Raw genomic sequence first — 22,688 nt, 5'->3', positions numbered from 1 at the left:
GCTTTATTATCACTGTGACTTCACAATTCAGGTTTTTGGGCTAAACTCAAGAATTTATCTGCAGATTGTGAGAAAATTTAAGTGATTTCATTTGATTCAAAGGTTTAAATCTCAACCTCCTGTCGCTAGGGAAAACCTGAGATGGAGAACGTTTACCTTCAGAGTGATAGTTGTTCTTAAAATGTTTCAGAACACACAGCTTTTACCGTGAAGGTAAGCTGTCTCAGTTTCCAATCTGTGCTGTGCTCTTCACAGTTTTCACTACCAGTTAGCAAGTGGTATGCAAATGTTTGCAGACAAGTTGGCGTCTTTCATAGAAACTACAGCCAATGAAAGCAAACAGCCAAAGCAATCACAAGGAGGTTTTAGGTGCAGCGCCACATACCACTTTTCCACTGGTTTCACCTAACAACTGGTCAGCGGATATTAACTTTCCCCTAGCAACCGGTGGTTACCATGGTGTCTCTGATCGGTCACCAGTAGGCTTGCGTGACTGATGCCTTAACTGGTTGGTGAAGCAAAAAACAGTGACAGTGCAGTTCACTTAAGCAGTCATCCGACTGCATAAACAGTTGACATTTTTTTATGAATTGTTGTATATTTAAAACCTCTTCCAGTTTACGAGATGGTGACTCTGTAAGAGCCTGTGTGGGAAAGTAACTGGAAGTGCAGTGGACCAATCTGTGATTGATTGTAATCATCTGCATCATGTAAGTCCATGAACAGCTGACTAGCCATCGTTTAGCAGATGTAGTCTATATCTTTGTCTTGTTCATTTAATGGTGTCATTTTGTCATCTGACTGTAAGACGTTGTACCTCAGTAACCTACAGTTACAAATCACCTTTGGTAACAAACAAAACAATCATAAAGGGAATTTTGAATTATGTTTGCGGTGTCTGTGGATTTAACGAGTAGATTCACGGTTTCCATACTTATCTTCTCTTTAATACAACGCTTTCTTGGACTCACAGTCCTTTTCCTTTGGCTGTGGTCATAAATTGTATGATCAGTGCTGCCTCGCCAGCTGACACTGTGGAGGACAATCTGCAAATGTGGAAGGGTAACAGTCTCCAGAACGACTCTGCTCCGGTACTCTTTATCATATAGAAAGCAAATAAATATCTACTTTCTCTTTCATGACTCAAATCGGTTGTCTTCTTTTGGTCTTGGAGTTTGATGTAAAGCATGCTAAATCCCGAGAGGCTGCTAGTTAGTTGTTCAGAGACTATGAGTGTTGTTCCTTTATTGCTCTAATCTTCAGCGTAACGGTTTGAGCTCCCTCTGCGTGTCTGTTCACTGTCCCGTGGCTCCCAGAGGCTCCACAGCAAGTGGCCTGTTATACTTACTTATCAGTACCTCTCTCCCCCCTCTGCCTCAGTCTGTCTACCCTACTCCTCCTCTTCTTCCCCCTCAACTCCTTCAACTCCCCTCTCGCTGTCATCACTAGCCGTCTGCTACTTAATCCAATTATTCTTCTAAGCTGACACGCTCAGTAACTCACCACAAACTCTTGACGCCCCTGTGCATCAAATCCACACATGCACACTCACACAGACATTAACACATATGCAAGCAATCTCCTCCACACCTGCTTTCCCATGTACGGCCTGAGACCAAGCCCCGATACGGCAGTTATATTTTATAGCTGGCTCCTGCAAAGCGAAAATTACAGTGCCTTCTGGCTGCCTTTTTCTGCTAGTTTTTGTCTATTTTCAGGTGTCCTAACAGAGGCTTTGGCCTCTGCTGTCACCGTTTGATTCACTATACCCTTGAGCTGGCTCTGTCTATTCCTGTGTGGTGCCCTCCTCTTCCCTGCTATGTGTTTAACAGTATCTGTCATTGCAGTCACAAAACCTGATGGAGAAGGTCCTGACCCCTCTGTGTCTGTTTGCTTCTCGTGTCAAATATTCCTTACAAATATGACGCATGAGGAAAAACAAACAGGTTTTATCCTTTAAAGGGATTTTTTCGCATGCTAGAATATGGGTTTAAATTATAATCATGGTTAACACCAAGTTACAGTATAAAATACATTTGGACTGTGTTTTGATTTTGTATTTAAAGTCAAGTTTGCACTGGGGCGAGATTTGCAGGAGCCAGTCTACGTGGTTAGGCTACAGATCTCTTGGAAGTCAAATGGGTTTGTTGAAGGCTTAAACAAGACAGCCGCCCGGGAGTGTGTTTTGTGATGTGTGTACCCTCGTATGTGGTTATGTAACACCCTCACTCTCCCTCTCTGCGTTCAGTATTAAAGTAGCCGGACAGTTTATGCCGACAGCCGACAGTTTATGTGCTAAATGCCCATTGGTATGACAGCCTGCATCACTGCATCTTAAAAACTGTAAAGTTGCTTGCGTAAAGTAAATAGTAAATGTGCAGTAGCAGCTATGACAGGGTAATTAATCCCTGCATTCTGCGATTTCACCCCATTGCATATTTTGACAAGTATTTCTGCCACATGGGGCAGCAAGCCTCGCAAAAGGAGCTGTGTTCGGTTGTTTTTGGTGCTGACACGACAACAGTCGAGGGTAACAGATGGGGTTTGGTGCATGCGTATGAGATCCTGTATGTGTGTTTCAGGGTGACCGGGACTAGACCGGCTGCAGTATGTGCTTGATTTAAATGTTAGCTGAAGGAGTCTGAGCAGACGTCTCGCTATCTGTCTGTCTGGAGAAGTTTGGGACACTGTCTCTTTTATTGTACTTTGATTCTCTGAGAGGAGCAGACAGTTGTCCTGGAAAAAAAACCCAAATGTTATCTGGTTATCTGGTCAAGAGTTCATGCAGTTTTGTTGGCTGTTTACCTAAATTACTTTTGGCTGAGCCACTCTTGCTGTTTCACACCTTTGTGGATTTACTGATGTATCTGTGTTAATGTGGAGGCACTCACACTGTCATTGGTGTCTTTATGTTATTTTTCTTTCTGTGCTTAAGATTGCTCGGTGTCTTTTCCTGTGGTGTTGTGTTGTACGGCACATACTCTGTGTGGTTACGCATTTCTATATGAACATTCAGGGTAAGTACACTGCAGTTTTGTCCCGGTGCCACTCGCACAAGTGTGATATGAAGGAATCCCGACTCACTCCGGTGTGTAAGTTGCAGCTCTCCCACAGTGACGCACTCGATCCATCTGTGAGCCAAAAACCACCAACACCAGACCCACCTCCATCGCCATCATAGCGGTGTTGCCTACCTCCCACCTCGTGTCGTGCTACATCTCGCTCATACCACTCATTGTAACCTGGCCTGTTTCCCACAGGGGAGTTCTTTCCTGGGGTTGGGGTGGGGTTTGACAAGCAAGGTGGGATGGGATAGGTTGGGGCAGGGTGGGGTTGGTTTCCTCGTCCTCCTCTCGCTCCACCTAGTTTTCTCTCCGTGTCTCAATTTGATGTTCACCTGTTCCTCCTCCTGAATCTTTTGATCATTTCCTTGTCATTGTTTTCTGTCCGTGCTGCTTCTCCTCCTCTACCCTCCCTCTTCCTTTCTGTCTCTCCATCTCTGCTTCTCACTGCTGCGATTAACCGGGCTCTGTCTTTATGTCGTATGTCCTTTTAGGCCCACGCCGTGCATCGCTGGCTAATCGATCAGGACAGTAGTGTGAGCTCTGAGATGCCGGATGGCCAAGGAGTATGGCACTATGATGATGAAGTAAATATCTGCAACACGTATATCTGGCTTTTCCTCTTTCTTTATATCTATATGTATATATTATGTATTTATGACAAATGTTGTATCTGTCACTTAAAGTTTGTGTCACTGTTGTTGCTCTGCTGTTGTTGTTGTTTTTTATCTTTATCTCTCTTGTTTCTTTTTGTGATGTGTTGCTTTATGGTACTGTAGTTCTGATTCCTTTGACTTTCTAGTGTTGCCGTTGTGATGTGAGCTGATTCGGTCAGGTGTCGTGGGATCAGGCTGGAGCTTTTTCTTTGTTCCTGTCTTTGCTTGACGTATCGTACTAACGTGCTGTTCCTAATTTATTTGATTTGGTTTGTTATTGTTTTTGCGTTCCTTCTTTTCAGTTAAACGTAATACATATAACCTTAGTGTGTATTTGTGTGGATATTAATCTGGATATCGTCTCTGTGATTTCTCTGAAATTAATGTTCTCAAGCAGCATATTACAAGACAAGAGTCCACGGGGAAAATATAGCTTTGATGTACTTTTAAAATGCTTCATACGAGTTACAAATAGGTATGCGCTTCCTGCTATGGAAAAAAAAGTACTTTGCACAACAGTTCACAGTAGAGATAACAGACAACAGTCCAAGTATTTTTCCTGTGGGTTCTTCTGATTTCTAAAATATGCTTGTGTCATTCTGTGTTCGTGTTTAGGGTTAGTTTAAAGTTCGTGTGGGTGTGTGTGAGAGCGAGAGTGCGGGGATGTGCTTTGGAGTTGATCTCTTTGTCCTGTGAGTTTGTGTGCATGCTTTTCCGTCCTTGCATGGCTTCGATCTGTGTATTAGAAGAAAGTCTGAATGTCTGTCCTGTGATGTTCCTGTTAAGTGCTGTCAGTGTTGTGGTCTTGCCTGGTTGCCTGCCTTTGCCCGTGCCTTTGATGTGTCAGTGTTGTGTATTGTGTCTGTGCGTATTTTATGTGTCACTATGTTTGTCATGTGCTGTTCCTGTGTTTTGTCTGTTTTTATCTGTTTAAACAGTCTGGGATAGGTTTGCCCAAGGTGTTATTGCACCACATCTAGTAGATGATCTTGAATCCGTTGTCCCTTGTTGGAGGAAAGATCATCTAAGTGCAATAAGGCTGCTGGGAAACTTGCTCCAGACGACTCTTGCCCCTGATGATTTCCCCTCTGATCCTAGCTCCCCCTTGCTCCCGTGTGAAATTCCTAAAGCTATTCTCCTTACCTCCATATTGCTCCCAAACACTTTGGAGCACTATTGGGTTACCCTTCACAGAAACCCAGTTAAACTTTTCTCATCTTACACAGTTAAGTACGTAAACCATTTGGAAGTGCAGCGACTTAAGAACAAATATATTTAAAAAAACAAGGTGAGCTGAGCACATTGAACACCGTCAAGAAAACACACCATCATGAAAAGCAGCCCAGCATACAACAATATGGAGTCCTTCCCTTGGTTATGCTCTTGAATGCGTGTGCACTGGCCAGTTGTATTTTTCCTTTATTGTTTTGAATGTTCTTTTATCTTTTGTTTGAATGTGTGAAAGCTGATATTTTATTTATTTATTTCTCTCTGTCACAGCTAGAAATATATTGTTAGGTTTGTAGTCATTGTCCATATAGCGTTGCGTTTATCTGGTTATAAATATTACCACTTTGGAAAAACCCTGATGGCTTACGTAAACATAATAATCATCAAGTGGGTTGTACAATAAAGAGTTCCTAAGTCTTTTTGGGAAGGGTTAGTGTGATTGCTGGCTGTAAGCATGAACATTTAAGCACCTGTTACCTGAGTAAAAGTCTTCTCACGTGCCCTTAGCTATTGCAGCAGAGGAAAGCAGTAGTGGCATAAACCAAGCTCCTGCAAAAAGATGTCTGCTTCCCACTTATCAGTCTCTAACACTGTAGGTCTGAAAATGTAATAAAACTGACAAAATCTAACAAAGCAACAAATGTGAGGATTTTGATTATTCAGGTTCTAAACAATTAGTTTGTTTTAATCATAGACAATATACATAAAAGTCCAATAGAAAAAACTCATTTTTGCATCTTGGCCACTGCTATGATGATTTTTAGGAGTCAGGAATTCTGGCAAGCTAACACATAAAGCTTTATTAGCGATTTGCATCCATATAGATCTTGTAACTGCATGTGATGATCATCACACAGACAAAAATATATACAAATAAACATCCAAATATAATAATAAAATTTCACTAGCCAAAAGTGGAGCACTCATGTGCAATTAAAGATATAGCAAACAATAAATCTGGCCAGGTCATTGCATCAAAAGGCACTAAAAGACACCAAAACCTTGAAAAGGTCCAGTTCAGCGATTCCATAGTTAGTGAAGAAGCCTATCAGAAGCCTCACAGCTTCAGTCATCTTTGCTAGCATCTGCGTGTTTGTCAGAACAGCCACTCATCTATTATTGCACACTTTAAGAACGAATTTTAAGCCTGTAAAAAAAGGCCAAACTGTAAACACATTTCTGCTGTTATGTTGGGCCTTATAACATCGGTCTGAGTCTCGTTTGGAGGACATTTGAAAAACTGTCTTAAACATAAATGCAAAGAAGAGAAATCAGAATTCAGAATCAGACTCACAGCTACAATAGGTTAACTTGTTTAGTGCTAAACATGACATAAAGTCTTTCTCACAGTTTGGCTACAAGCAGCTTCTTTTTTCCCCCCAGTTTTGTTTTTGTAAAGCTTTGCTGGTGTGTAAAAATAATTCTTGCAACTGAACAACCAGCCAATGAAATGTAAAGACTTTTTACATTCTGGGTGAACCTGAATAACTGCTTCTTTTATGCAAATACTTCACAATTAGCAGTGAACTGGACGTGTGTCATATATTGAAATCATAGTAACTTTGTTTTATGACCTGGTCAGACCTAGTTTTAGCACATGTTTAATCAGTAGAACCAAAGCTACAAAAATGAATGAACCTACATTGTATATTGCTGCAAGCTCACTCCAGCTAGTTTTGTTCATAGCTGTCACCCCAAATAAGTCCAAAAGCATTAAGCAGCATCATGCAGATTGGCTTGGTGATATAAAACTCAGACAGGTCCCACAAACCATGACTCTTACCCTGAGCTGATGTAATTTACAAAAAATCCAGCCCTTCATCCAGTGCTCCACCCTACCCTGCCCCCTCCTGTACACAGATTTGTGTAAAGCCCCAACCCTTGTGCCACCATTGATAGGGCTGGGCTGGGCCGGGCTGGAGAATATCCCTTATCATCCCACAGCTCTAATTACCCCTCAGTGAGTCCTTGGAGACAGATGCTCAGAGAGCCAAGCCCCATTCGTCACAGTACGGCTGCATTGTAGATTTAATATGAAATAAAGCAAACTATCACACCCTGCTCTGTCACATAAATTCTCCTCCGTCTCAGTTTCTTTTTTCCAGCTGCTCCCTGGCCCACTGTAGATGTAGACTACATTAGGAAGCCCATTCATATCCAGCCACCAGCAGTTGGCTGTAATTTGTTTCGGCTAGGGGGGCAGAGTGTAATTTACATGTGAAAGGCCATGGCGCATTCAAATATTGTAACTCTGGTTTTTGTCCCAGGGTTACTGATACCAGCTTCACAGAATTCAGATTAAAGGTTTACTGCTTTTGTGCCAGACTGCAGAAGTCGTGTAATGTCTCAGTTGGCCTCAGCCCAACGTTAAAGAGGAGACAGGAGAGCAGGACTCTCCTCGTCTTGCTGACCCATTAGGAACTGATCATTTCTGGCTTTTTGCTATAGTGAGATCCCTCACGGGAACAATCTGGCCTGTAAAGAATGATTTCAGTGGAGCCATACTAAGCTAGGTCACTGAATATGTATGTCCCTCATCCAATCTTTTATAAATCAAAATGTTGTTTCCATTCTACGTAAGTGTAAACATACATTTCTGACATGATAACCTTAAGGCTGAACTTTTAAAGATTTAATGAAGCCAGGACCAGATGTCTCTTTCTGCTCACACGTTTTTTAAAACTTCTTTTTTTAGCTTAACCCCACAATATTACACTCCTCTGTTTATGGGATTATTTGCCTTCAAATGATGACTTCCATAACTCAAATACCTTTACCCACTACTTCTTTTATATACTTTTTTTTTTTTTACATTGGTTGGACTTTCCAACTGCACTATTTGTTTTTGTTTGTGTCCATTTAAACCCAAAGGCATCTTAGATATCATCACCACTATTTATATGTATCCTTACCTGACAAAAAGACAGTGAGAAAGAGAATGTGAGCAACAATTAATGTGCATGCATGCGTGCATGTGCATGTGTTTAAGATGAATGTGCAGAGTGCATGGTTAAAGGTGGAAGTATACTCCAAAAAGAAAATGCCCGCTGAAAGCCCTCTGAATTCAACAGTTTGTTAGATACTTTATGCTTTTATACACAGGAGGTGTAATGGTGGGCTTCCCCGTCCTCAACATGTACCCATATTCTTACTTCCACACTGTCTGCATTATCAGTGATGAAGACCTGGTGACCTGCCTAAAAATAGTTCCAGCAGAGAAAGACTGAAATAAAAAGTGAAAAAGTGAAATACATATATATACGTTAACAATGGCCAGGATACATCGCCTCAGTGTTTCACAGACAGAATCTCCCTGTTTGACATTTTCATGTGAACCCCGTGAATGTTCAGCGCAGACCAGGGGAGGAAATCCAGTCTCTCTGCTCTCTACACCAGTGATATTCAGTCATTTTCATATGGTTTCATTTGAATTTACAAACAGGTAAAACAGGCTATAGCTATACCTCGACAGCTTTTAATCACAAGGAAGTAAATAAGATGCTCAAACAAATTCAGACACTCTAAGTGCATTTTGTTATGCAGCATTTTATTTTCATTCATTCATCACCATAAAAATATCTTAATAAACACAGTAGATTGTGTCATTAAATCAGTTCCCGTTATTGTAAAACAGTCTCTTCCTGTATTTTAGTTTAGGCCAACTCTACCAGAAGTTCAAATTAAAGAGCCAAAAAAAAGTGATTTGACTTACAGATATCTGGTTTAAATTTCAGAATAAAGTTGTTTATAAGTACAAGTTCTGAAGTTCTGATTTCTGACTCATTTCTGATGTTTATGGCCACCTCAACCTGGTTCTTCAGAAAAAGGCAAAACGAGCTTGATGGAAATTTGTGTCTGCCTTGGGCCCCTAATGGTTTGGGCAGAGTTGCATATCTGCCACATTTGATTGTACATCCAGGTTTAAATGCACTCACCCTACTTTAATTACCAGCATCTCTCAACACCCCCAAATGTTGTAAGAAAATATATAAACATCTAAACTTCCCTACAAACATTGTTTGATGATACGTTGCACGACATTGTTCAGTTTGAGTATACCGCTGCCCGAATTGAATGCTTGCATTATGGAAGGTTGCTGTGAGCTACGTACACCCCTCAGCCACAACATTAAAGCTACTGACAGGAGAAAGAAATATCAATACTTCAGTTTCGGGAAAATGCGTCTCCTTTTGCTTTTATGCAGATCTTACTTAAATATATGCCACCAACTGTCCACTTGTACCAAGCAGAGCCCATATGGCAATGGCAGCAGCATTTCCCAGCAGAACGCTGACCTCTGCCGCAGCCTAAAAATGAACAGGAATTAAAGTTAGGACCGAGAACCCCAAGTATTGACCTAGCTTCAAGCTTCCGAGATCCTAATCCAACTAATTATCCCCAGGAACGTCAGAACAAGCCGAATACAAAAAGGCCACAACCCATAACCCACAGGATCCAAATGATCAGCTGCCAACATCCCAGTGCCTGGCACAGCAGACACCCCCAGAGGTCCTGTGGACCCGTTTTGGCAGTATGATGGGGGCTGACACAATATTAGGCAGGTGGTGGTTTTAATGTTGTGGTTGATTGGGGTATGTGTGTGTGCTGAATGAAAAGGGTGTGTGCACCTGCATGTAATGCGCTGTGGGTGAAAGTGTGTGTGTGTGTGTGTGTGTGTGTGTGTGTGTGTGTGTGTGTGTGTGTGTGTGTGTGTGTGTGTGTGTGTGGTGTTAATTGATGCAGGTATTTCTATGAGTGTGTGAGTGTTTGGATCTGTAAATGTAAGGCAGTGCTAAAGTTGTTGAGTAGAGGCAGCTGAGTGATTGACTCCAGCTTTAAAAGACTTCTTTGGACTCCACTTGCACTGATTGATAAGAGCGTCTCCCTTAATTGCAACATCTGTCCCCAGAGGCAAGATATTAAATGCTGAAGTGGAAAACGACATGATAGACACATCAAATATGTATTCATTTTTTAATCAAGAGCAGCCTGTGTATTTGGGTATGAATGGGTCATTTACTGCTGTTGGCAGTCGCTCCACCAGTTTAGTTTCAATAACACAGGAAGTTTATGCATATAGAGTTGTGGGTGTCTGACTCAGCAAAGCAATGCAGATTATGCTGTCATACTGTCAACAAGACTGTGCAACAAATGAAGATGTTGTGCACAAATCCACTGCAGCACAGACTCACTGACGCTCCCAAGGCGTGTTTATTTATCACCGGACCCCTTTGTTTCCGCTTTGTTGCGCACCTCTTGCTCTTTCCACTCGTCTCCTCTTTCATCTTTGGATTCTTTGCTGCTTCCTCTCTCTGGGGTGAGGAATGGGACTGATGGTGCAAGGCAAACTGAAAACGAATGTTTGGAAATGTCACTGTCCCTGTACAAATGTTAATGACATGCTACAAGACCTAGACCGGTTTAAAACATACCCCAGTGCAGAAAGACACGGGCAGTCACTGTGTGCCTCCATTTGCATATAATCCTTTTTAAAGTGTATTAATAAATTATTTTGTAATTCTACTTTTTTCAGTCATACATTAACTGAACTCATTTGGCTGAGTTTGGTCCTTTTGTTATGTAACCATCTGACATACCAGGAAATTAAATGGAAAACAGAAGAAGATATTGCAGTAACAATCTAGCTAGGTAGCTGTCACAACAGTGTAGTAACTATGCAGTTACCACATAAACAATATACAAAGTTTGTTAAAGATAAATTTCCAAAAAGTAACCTGCTGATTTGAACGGTATTTATGTCTTTGTATGAGTTAGCTGATTAATAACAAGAAATTGCCCTCTTATTATTGTTTTTATTATTTTAAAAATGGCTTTAGTTTAGTTTGCCTACATAAAAGAAAAATGAAACTCTTATTGTCACATTGTAACCTTCATCAAGAAAGCTCTAAAATAATTAGACATTAAAGACAGAAGCTAAGTAACAATAAAATGTTATGTAGTGTTTTACTTCTTGCTCTGCTTCTCTTTCTCAGAGGAACAATGGAGTTTATATTCTTCAGGGTCTTACAATCTTATTGCATTATGCCCAACTTAAATTGAGTTAAATCAGCATTGGAAGGTGAACTCGTCGTCCTGGTGGGGTTCATATCTTGTAGTTTCAGGACAGTACATTAGTTCTGAATAGAGTTTAAAAACTGAGGCCACTTCACCTCTATGTCTATTAATCAGACTGATTGAATTATGGTCTGGCTGCTCGGATTCTGTCTGAGGCTGACTCAAACCCAGTAGTGAGTGATGGTCAAGATGCTTTATTTTCTCAGCAAGAGCTCCAGCACTGCGTACATACAAAACAAGAGAGGGAGACATGGAGAGTTGTGAAGACATATATTCTCTCCACAGTGATTCTCTTTCTCTCGCCTCGTGCACATCCTCCCTCTGTATTTCCCTGACTCTACTTGTCCACTTATGAAGATTAATAGGAGCCCGGTCCTGTGCTGACATATTGCGGCTGTCATTCTTCTCTATTGCTTTCATCTTTTCTGCTATCCTTCCTCGAGTATTTCTAACTTCCTGTTTTTTGTCTTCCACAGGTCAGTCTGGCTTTGTCACATTGAGGCGCATGTGCGTTTGTTCAGGTGACCGTACGCCTGACTATGTATGTATATGAGCGTGAGCTACCTATGCTGAATTAAATAGCTCTTTTCTCAGTTCAGAAGCCAGGCAAGCTTAATGTGTGGAAGTGCTGAAGTACAGGATAAGCCACTGAATGTGTGTGTTTTGTGTGTGTACTTGTGGGTGTGTATGAGAGAGAGAGACTGTAAGGTTTTTGCCAAGGCTGCAGTATCAGCCCAACCCACCCCATCCCTGATATGAAGCTGCTACTGGCCAAAGCTGCAGAGCATTGTGCTGCCACTAGAGGGGCATTACAGCATTCTGAACCTGTGCAACCTTACATAGAAATAGCATTATGTTGGAATTCAAAGAGAATATGGTATAGAGTTTTGTCATTATGACTGATAATGCACGTGTTTTCTGCTTTGAAAATGTTGCCTTCAGAGAATGCATTTTGTTATTTTTACTTAAAGATTTTTTTTTCTTCTTTTTTTCCAAATGAATCCTCTCCGGTTTCCACCAGTATAGTTCCTACTGCTATTGCTACTTCATATGTTTGATCCTAAAATGCTAACTTTAGGTCTGTGATGTGAAATAGTGAGAATAGGTACAGACTACAGTGTGTGGCTTTTTTTCTTTACAGTTTTTTTTCTCTCTGATCACTGTTCTCTGAAGCATCAGGACACGGGCAATAAACCACCACAAGCACCACACGTGGACAGTCGCAACCCTTTATCCTGCAAACAAGAGGAGCGTGACACAGGGTGCAGAGGGCATGTCTGTCTCCAACTTAAATCAACCCTGTTACAAAACAGCAGTGTGGCCTGAGCTTGACAATGACCTGAAATCACTCTCAGTTAGATCTCTGTCTCTTTAAGAGAATAAATAAGAATACATCTTTGTGCAAGGGTGTAAGAGTTACAGCCTAGATGGGGACTAAATGATTGATAACACAGCTTTAAAAACTCTCACCTGCATTAGAAATAAAGCACAGCAATGCTTTGCATATATTTATCCTTGTTGAATCCTTCATGTGTTATTAGCTTTTAAAGGTTGAGGTCTATGTGACGAATCAAATGGGATCATTTTGTCTAAAATAAGGAAGTCCTAGAAAATGCCAGCGTAGAGGACATAAAGATCAAATTGTTTGGAAATCACCTATATTGGATGGGCCATGTTTGCCGCATGGATGATGACTGGCCAATCAAACCCTGATAAATGGGCAGCTGGCTGAAGGGACAAGAAAAGTTGGTCGGCCACTAGTTCGCTATGAGGCCACCTGCAAGAGTGCTCTTACAGATTTAAGCTGTATGGTTAGTACCGGTAAGCAGAACAGGTGAGTTCTGACCCACAACATCTGTCACACAGTTGACTTAAAAAGGAAGAAAAGTCTTGCAGGAAAGCCTGCAAAGCACCATAATCAAAAATCCTACTATAATACCTCATAAACTATTGACTACTTGATTGTCTTACTGTGTCATGAGTAACAATGACACTTTTAAGCTGACTGCACCTGCTGAGAAAAACTCAGGTGGGTCTCATCACTCACTTAATTCTGCCACACCTTTGGGGGAAAAGTCTTATCAACAAGGATCTGAGAGGTTATCATTCTTCCCCTCATATAATTTGCGTTACTCTCTGCTGGCTTGGCAAGAGTAGGCTGATGTTAGTACGCTTCTTGGAGAAGCATGGGATAATTTGTCATGTCTTCATGGGCATTAGTACTCGTTGTCCACTGCCTCAACATTCTTTTTCACTGGAGCTCTTGTCACTGTCCAAACTCAATTCTGTGGACAGCACAGACGTCCCACGTGATGTTTTTGCCCAGGTCACGGTCCAGTGGTACTGAGTAGTGTATAGCCTCCTTTCTGCCATGCCCCCTCCTTCATCTCTCCTACTAGCATTTATCTCTCTGCATGGTTTTGGCAGCGATGTGCTTTTCCCAGCATTTAGCCAGGAGAGGGAGAGAGGAGGGGAGAGGGAGAGAAAAGGAGGTCCTTTCAAGCGAGGAATGACGGACGCTTTATTAAAAGAGGCAGGGCCTTTTGAGAGCCTGGCCCCTCCGTGCTCCCCCCCACCCCTCCACCCCATGTGTCTGGCCCCATTGTCACTGGGCGGTGGCAGCAACCCCCCCACCGGGCGCTTTGTCACTGTAAGTCACCTCGCAGACTGAAACGGACCCACTCGGAAAAAACACACCCATTCGCCACAGTAACTCTGCACTATTCTGGTATTCTGCCTGGTCTTAGAAAAAAATTGATTGTCTGGCTGTCACAAAACATACAGGAGACACAGCGATGGGCGTGACATGCGGGCAAGCAGGGACAGGAGAAAGGAGGGATAAAGTTGGGGTGACACAGAGTGTCGGGGTGCAACAAATGTGAAAGGTGGAGGGGACAGAAGAGGTGGACAGCAGAGCAGAGTGTGATGGAAGACCGAAAAAGGGCACGAAACGGGTGGGGTACATGAGAAAAGTAAGGATAGTTCAAACTATGAGTGGAAATGGAGCCGAGAAGGAACACGGATGGAGGCAGGAAATCCACGGGCAGAGTGTGGGGGTGCCCATTTGTTTTCGGCTGCGTGTGAAATGTGTGTCCTTAGATACAGGCAGCATTCCTCCAGAGATAAACCCCTGGGCCCCCCATCCCCTCAACCCCCACCCTACCCAATATCTCCACCCACCATGCTTACTCAAGTGTGTGTGTCTGGGCGTGTGTATATGTGTGTGTGAGTGGTTTTCGTGTTTACGTTGGATGGGGGTCTACGTGCCCTGTACCGCAGCACTTGCAGGGGGCAACAGAAAAGACAGCTGTGTGTTTGAGAGAAACAGAAAACGTAAGAAAGAGAGAGTGGAGGGCCAACAGGCATGCCAGTCAAGAGCGTCACTTTTGGAGTGAGTACACAGACTCTGCTGTTCTCTGTCTCACCTTCTTCTTGCTGCACTCGTACTGTATCTCTTGTCCTGTAACTATTCCTGTCTCTTCATATGACTGTATGTCTCTCTAATACTCGTTCTGCTGTCTTTTTTAATAGCATTTTGCTCCACTGTAAAATCATTGCATTTTCTCAGCTGTAATGCACCTGCCAGCGTTCCCTCTCTTAACCTTTCTACATCACACTGTGATGGTCCAGTACCTTTTTCTCGCTGGCTTTGCTCCCTGTTTTAAATCCTTTCCTTTCATATTTTCTTTATCTCACACATGAATATTGATGTATTGGTATTTGTTTCAGCTCATTTTATTCAGCACACGGCTCTTTCTGTTGGCTGTCTGTTTGCAAAGTGCCATTCTTATTCTCTGTCTGTCCACATTAACTGTTTGGGAGCGTTGTCTTCAGCGCTGCTTTCACTGCCTCTCCTTTTCAGTCCTGAACAGGGCCTTGTTTTTAAGAAGAGAAAAAGTAACACAAGTCCTGGAGGAGTAAACATTGATTCTGCTCATTGAGAATCTGATCTGTTCTTTATGGACTACACACCAGCTTCATGCGGTTTTAATCAAACATCTATAGAGGTGATTGAGTGCTAGAAAAACAGCCTATTTAGACGTGGGAGTGAGTTTGGTTGCTTGGGAGTATCTTTGAAAATTGTCATGCATGTGCACCCAAGATTAGTGTAAGTGCGTATACATGTGGGTGTGTGTCATGTTCTGTTTCCAACCTTAATCTTGTTTTTGACTTAATTTGTCTGTTTGATGTTCAGATTGTACCAGGATTAGCTGCGGTAAGTAAACCAGAGGTCGGTAAAACTGATTAGAGGGTCGGTTAATGAGAGCTTTAAGTGTGGCTTTCATGTGCTCACCCAGTGCAGGTAATGGCAACACAGGGCACAGACTCACGAGGCCTTACTACTTGAGTTCGTGTGCTTTTTTTGTGTTTCCTGGAGTTTATCTGCAGTAAAAGAAGAAGTGATTGTAAGAGTTTACTCTTGACGATGCAGCTTCTATGTGTAGTTTATTGGCGTGAGGATGAACTACAGATATAGTCACCATGCAATCAGTGAAGGTTAAACTTCTCAGAACCATCCACTGTCTGGAGGTTTTTTTTTTCCACTTCTATTAGTGTCTGTACAATTAGACCTTGCCAAAGTGAATTGCCAAATAGAAAAAGTAACTAATAAAGGGTAAATATATAAAGTAAAGTTGGGCTTTTATCCTCTCTGAGATCCAAGTCTTCATCAATGATGAAAAGAGACCCTGATCTGAATATAAAATTTGTGGAGTCTTGGCAATAAGGGAGCAAACATAGATGAATTTTAACTGACGTGTTTTAGTTAGAAAACTATTTGATTATATTCCAAAAGTCACTTTATTTTTCTTTATAATATAATATAATATAATATAATATAATATAATATAATATAATATAATATATCATTAGGGGTAAGGCTATGTTTACTTACAAGTTTGATATTTTACTTAGCTAAAAGTACTCTATATTTTTAAAAATGAATTATGAAGAAGACCCATTTCTTGCTATCTCTAACTGCTACTTTTAACATCTAGAAAGCATTTTAATGCAGCAGCTGGTTAAGATGTAAAAAATGTGTGGTTTTGCGCATCAGTAGTTTAATTTATGAGAAAAACATGAAGTCCATATAAAATTATTGCATATTTTATAGGTAAATTCAGGGAAAAGGCAGTAGTTACTATTACAGTCATATAAATGTGGTCAAGAAAGAAAAATACAATGTTTCCAGTTAAAAAAAATTAGGAGTTGTAATGTAAATGTAATAAAAAAAAAAAGTGTAAAAGCCCAGCAAAAAAAAACAAAACAAAAAACCTACAACATGAGGTTTACTGGGTTTCTGTAGCGATTGATTAAGCTGCAATACTGAAGCAATACTCAGTGTACAACAAAGATTTATACAAAGGCAGTTCTACAGTGGTAGATTTAAAAATAAATAAATATAGATATAGATATAATATATATATTTGTGTGTGTGTGTGTGTGTGTGTGTGTGTGTGTGTGTGTGTGTGTGTGTGTGTGTGTGTGTGTGTGTGTGTGTGTGTGTGTGGGTGTGTGTGTGTGAGAGTGTGTGTTTGCAATCAGTTGCAAAACCTATCGTCATCCTATGGCTTTCACTCCCTTTGTCCTCTGTCAAAAACATCACAATAACCATGGCAATAATAACCATGACAATCTCATCTACAAATGCAGAGGCTTCAGCAGGCCCAAATATAAAGAGACAATCATCGAGTTTGGCAGGGACAAACAGTGGGCTGTGGAGTGGGAGGGGGGGCTCGGAGTGTGAGAAAGTAAATAGTAAAAATGGGACAATACGCTTTGTCACATACAAGGAATATCCGCAGAGAGACAAATGATTGGACAGGGGGGCACATTTACATGCAGACTGACAGAGCTGAGTTGGGGAATGTAACAGCTTCATCCCAGTTGTGCCCCTCTCATTCGTTTCCTGTTAATGTGTCCAGAACCCAGCAGTCCTGAGGGTCTCCATCTGACAGACTCTGCACTTGCTACATCTCTTCAGACAGAAACAACCTGCTGCCTGCTCAAGCACTCCAGGCAGCCTGAGATCTAAAAGCAAAGAGGGAGAGCACAGAAAAAGGGACAGAGGGGGGAAAAAAAAGATTTTCTGAGCAAATGCAAGTCAGCAGAAAATACTGTTGAAATTGCTGTTTAAGCATTTTGCTTGGAATTTCCATATGTTTTTCAGTGTCCCCTGAAAATGTACAGAAACTCCCAGATTCCAGTGTTAGCCCAAACACATCGAGGCACTGAGTTTAGGAAGGGAAAACCACTAGACATCATCTAGAGTTTGGTGTGCTTACACAGTTCATGTTGTTTAAAGTTCAGGAAATTATTATTGCAAGAAAAGCAGTACTTGTGACACACTGAACATACGCAGGCACCTTATTTTCACCTTTCTGCTGGTAGCACAAATAGCTGTGGTGGCACTTAAAATATTTATGATTTGCACCTGGTGCTGTGTCTGCAGATTCATACTGTGCTGTTTGCATACCTGTGTGTAAGTGTGTGTATGCGTGTGTTAGCGTGTTTGAGAGGAAGGGGACTGTGTCTGTTTTGTAGATTTTGTGCTAATTTTGATAGAAATATTGAGATTTTCTGAAACTGGTTATAAGTCTGATTATTTTGTTGACATCCTGTGGAAGAGATTCAGGATTTGTCTGTTGATTGTACTCGTAAAATATTTTGAGTTCTTTCTTTTTTTTTGCGCAGCATTGAGACTAGGCCAGACTCGGGCTAACCAGTCTAGAATCAGTGATTCCTAAAATAAATAAGATCCACCACTAAAGGCATCAAAAAGAAAAAAAGGGTGCAATAAAAGTTTTTGGCAGATACAGACTAACCTTTAAGGGGTCACAATGGCTGTTTTCCTGAATTATGCTGTTAGATTTCTATTAGAAGTATCTGGTACTCTCCAGCAGGCAGACTTCCCATTCATGCCTTGCATTGTTTTTACTTCCCCATTCAGTCTGACTTCATCCAGACTGGTCATAAAAACCCTTTAATGTGAAATAGCTGCAAAAAGAAAATAATGAATGTTCAGGTGAGTTTTAGGGCCTCAGTCAATGGGATAAGAAATTAATATCCGACACGTGCATACAAGCACATATGCACACTTTGAGTCTTTGAACACTGCAGTCCACTGGCGAGGGGATGATGTCATCCTGTCTGCTGCAAAACCAGCAGAGGAGGCAAGCGAAGGTGGGGGGGGATAGACGGGTAAGGAGCAGGGGGTAGAGGAGGGAAAGAAAGCAACAGGAAAGAAAAGCTGAGATAGGGGCAGGGCGAGTAGGGGAGCTCAGGGTAGAGGATTTTCTGTGATGAGTGATGATAGGGGAATAATTTTACTTGGTAATTTTGAGCTTCATTATAACGAGCCTTGCACTGTCTCAGCCCGAGGACAGCTGCATGCACACTGCATGACACCGTGCGTTGATACTGCTAATGTTAACCGTGGAGCTTCTGAACAGGTTATTGTCTGCGTCGTTTGCTTCAAGCAGTATGATTAATGTGTCTGCTCATTTCTGCGCAGCCCAGGAGTCGTAAGCTCGTCCATTCTCTTTGGGAATAATCGTGGAGGGATTCATTCATCTAACTCGTAACACGATCCAGCAGAGTGCAACACGAGAAAAACCACACAGCAGCTTTTAGACTGCATGTGTTTTCTCTGCTCTGTGTATGAGCTCTGTACCTGCTTGTCTCTGAGTTTGGCAGATGGGTGCGGTTACCCTGCATCTTTATCTTAGCACACCACACACTCACTTCTTGACGCAAGCAGATAGTTAGAGAAACATACAGACACATGTGAGCCTGCAGGACTAGGAAAGCCTCACCTTAAAGAGAAGCAATGGGGTGGGTGGCAGATGGGTTGGACAACTGTAGAGGGGCCTCAGCCGGGGTCACTATGGTGTTACCATTTGCTGTGAGACCATGTATATTGTGTTGGGTGTGTGTTTGCATCAGCTGTATTTGCCTTTACTTTGATGAGAGTGTCTCTGTGTGTCACCATGGTCTGCAAACCTCGCATGCAACAGAAACCTCACATGCACTCTGTTACATTATGTAAATTTTGTGCCATCTGATATTTATATTTAGCTGTTGCATAGACATGCGCAAGTTTAACTAAATGAGATATGGGCAATTATTAAACGTACAACCTCTATTTGAATTACATTAATGAAATGAATAAAGGGAGGTATGCACGTGTGTTTAGAGTGTGGTGATCAGAACTCCAGTGACAGGTGTTTGTATGTGGAGGTCAGTCTGATCGCAGCTGTGTAGAGGGAGGGGTTTGTGGGTTGTTATCTTCTTCAAAGTGAAAGAGGATGAGAAAGTCTTGGAGTAACTCAGCAGGAAGATGGTGAACCAAGTTAACTTAGGATCTGTGAGTATTAAAGCTGTCACGTATAACTAATGATTTATTCCTAATTATTAGTGTATTATGTTTATTTTTATTGCTTTTTGATGTCATTTTGATATTTTTTCAGTAAATATAACTGCCATGAATTAAGATCTAGATATGATATCATGTATTTATAAGTCAGTTTGCTTTCTGGTACATCCATGATTTGTTTTCTTTTATTGTGGGACTATCTAACTGGCACGTTTCCTTTTAAAACACACATGTATATGAGAAGTTGTACTGCAACTCCAGAGCAAATGGCTCTGGAGGAGTGGGTGTACTCAGAAGCCCAGTGTTTAATACTTCACGCTCAGGGTGCTGCTTGCTGCACGAGGTTCATCTGATAAGTGGAAACTTTGCCACTGAGTAGATTCAATCTCTGATACTCGGGACTGTTGTTTTGCTGCCACAGTCAGCTGGAAGCAGCTTTTCCTTTAAAGGTTTTCTGTTTCCCTTCCATTGTCGTTTCTCCTCTTTTTTCTTTTTTGTTTTAAAGTGACCTCTCTCTTTGCGCAGCGCTGTGCCATTGGTGTCATGCTGAGGGTGTGTGGTGTCATTTGTTGCTATGCCTCTACTTCAGGCATGTGGATCCTTTCTCTTTTATACCCCGGCCTGCTCTCTCTCTGTCAAAAGAGGACCAACAACCCTGTCACTACAATAGTCAACACAGCATAAAGCACTGAGGAAACCATCTTTTGTAGTGCGCAGCAGCATTTGGTGTTTTTCTTTTGGAACAAAAAACGAGGGATTTGTACAGTCAATAACTTTATTATTTGTGCTTATGCAAATGCATACAGTGAACAGCTGTTTATTCTTCCTGACCAGCATGTTGAGATGTCCATTCAGATGGGAAGAGGATGTAAGGAAGGGATAGCCAAGAGAGGAGATTATGTAAATGAAATAAAAAGGTGTGGGGCTTTGCTGCAGTCGACTTTCTCCCTGTGGTTCTCCCTCGGTCGCTCATGCTCCTGCTTCTGTTCCTCTCCCTTGCTTCCCCCCCGTGCCACATGAGTGATCCTGTTTCAGCGGCACCCCTGCCTGGCTTCCTGCCTGGAAGAGGCATGAAGCCCTCAGACACAGAAAAAAACAACACAGACAAAAACAGAGAACATGCCATGTGCCGGCCTGTGAGCCAGAGCTCACCAAAGCCTCACACACTCTCTGTCCTTTCTCCTTTTACCTTTGTCTCTTTCATTCACACACACACACACACACACACACACACACACACACACACACACACACACACACACACACACACACACACGCACACAGAGAGCCAACAATCTGCTGGCATCACAAATACACCACAGACTACTGGTGTCATCACACTTGCCTTATCACCTGAGTGAAAGAAAGACTTGTGGCCAATATTTTCTAATACATTTGCCTACATGCCCAACAAACCCTCTGACACACCCATATGTGTAGATTCACGATGTAGATTTTCAAACTGCACTGTCCAAAATACCCAAGGGAGGAGTGAAATGAGAGGAAAACTGATGGACGACTGCCATCACGCTATCGCTCTCAGTCCTTATAATGCATTTTTCCCAAAAATAACCAAACACTGTCTCTCTCTCTCTCCATTTTCCCTCTCTTGTCCTCTACTTTTATGCGTCTCTCACTTTCTCTTGTACCCCTTTATCCCCCTCTTTCCTCCTCTCTCCCTGTTTCTGTTGCAGGCAGATGCTGGCAACAGTTTTCTCCGAGCAGCCCGTTCTGGCAACCTGGACAAGGCCTTGGAACACATCAAAAATGGCATTGATATAAATACAGCCAATCAGGTGAGAGAACTCATTCACCAGATTAAATATCTAGACTGGCGTGCATATCTAACTACCTGCCAGTCACTTTTATTCAGACTGCACGTGGTTTTCTTGGTTCTTAATTCACGTTATGTAATTTTGCTTATCAGCAAACCTGGTCTTTAAACATATTGTGCTGTAGTGCACAAAAGTAGAAACCGAACTTTATTTATTACTTTTCATGTGCCCACAGTCAAATCCTGCCAGGGTTTTAGTCTCCTGGCTCACTATCTGCTTTCTAACTCATTAAATTAAATTTTTAGGATATTGGTGGACTGCTCACTATAAAAAAGTGTGAATGGATGGTGTAGTAGCAGTGTCTCCAAAAATGAAATAAAATTAGGTATTTTTGTAGCTCTGCACTGAGTAGTACCTGCAGTACTTTTAAGTTTCTCCTATAGGTTACAGTGGGATAGATACAACGAGTAGGTGGCGCCATTTAAAATAAAATCCCTAACCCAATTATGTTCTCCTCAGATTTTCTCTGTGTTACCAATGTTTACTGCATATGTGTGTTGTGTTCAGTGTGCATGAAGTCTCTAAACTGACTACTAAATTTGTGTGCCATCCAGTGCACTGTATGTGTACGCTCGGTTAGACTGTTAATCAGTGGCTGAAGGTGACAGGTCGGGTTTTAAAGGGTCTCCAGAGGAGGTAATAAATGGGGCAGGGGCTTTTCCTTCGCCCCATTTCCATCCTCCTTTATGCTGACAGCGTCCAGGAAGAGATAGTGTTAGTGGGCTAGGAGTGAGGCCCGCAGGCTACAGAAACTTGGCCAAAACCTGTATGTGCGCACGAGAGAATACTATGGCTCATTAATCTAACTTAGTCATGGTTTCCCTTCCATTCGCTTACTGTATGGTGCCCTCAGCACTTTCTAATTATTTGGCGGTAATGCTCCTGTCAGGATTTCTGTGAGCCCTATTCACCATCACCGCAACAGACCCCACATAATGACAGGTTTATTTGTATAAAATGGCACTGTCCCGACCATTACTGGAAAACGGCTCTACAATGACAAAGGGATACACCCCACTGATTAAAAATGTGACTATGTACATGCAGAAAAACTACGATACCTTGGTAGATGTGTTTTCCTGAATGACACACTTTCATTTCATTGTGTTGTAGATACTCAACATGAAGTTGTTTTGTCTTTTTACTGTTTGGCATCAAATGTTTTTGACCTACAGAGATAATCTACAGCATTCGTGTTTCACTTACAGTTACGGTCCCTAAATGTGGAATTTATTCATGACATATTGGAATAACTGGTGTCTGCTTTGTGTCTTATTTTAAACCGTTTTACATTGTTTTTTGGATAAAAACCAAGCAAACCTAGTCTTTTACTTCACATGGCTTACACCAATAGCTTCGACCAAATGTAAGCTATTATTATTATTATGTGTATTGCCATTGCTGTCATTGCTGGAACACGCACAGAGCGACAGGCTATCTGGCAAAAGCTGTAGAT

The 22,688-nt window shown here is 41.8% G+C and overlaps 1 protein-coding gene across 2 annotated transcripts in view; it reads left to right on the top strand.

Moving 5' to 3' along the window:
- ank1a (ankyrin 1, erythrocytic a) overlaps positions 1 to 22,688 on the top strand; it is an 87,022-nt gene that overhangs the window by 29,273 nt on the left and 35,061 nt on the right. Inside the window, exons 2-3 of one of the 2 annotated variants that reach the window (XM_012917267.4) lie at positions 3,557 to 3,649; positions 21,092 to 21,193. In XM_012917267.4, coding sequence (XP_012772721.1) covers positions 3,557 to 3,649; positions 21,092 to 21,193 — 195 coding nt within the window. Of the gene's footprint in view, positions 1 to 3,556; positions 3,650 to 14,144; positions 14,415 to 21,091; positions 21,194 to 22,688 lie in introns of those variants that run through there. The other variant, XM_076890868.1, reaches the window with a different exon arrangement.

Source organism: Maylandia zebra, linkage group LG12 (assembly GCF_041146795.1).
Source record: "Maylandia zebra isolate NMK-2024a linkage group LG12, Mzebra_GT3a, whole genome shotgun sequence".
Lineage (NCBI taxonomy): Eukaryota > Metazoa > Chordata > Actinopteri > Cichliformes > Cichlidae > Maylandia > Maylandia zebra.
The sequence above is the reverse complement of the archived record's forward strand: the minus strand, read 5'-3'. Positions and strand labels throughout refer to the sequence as shown.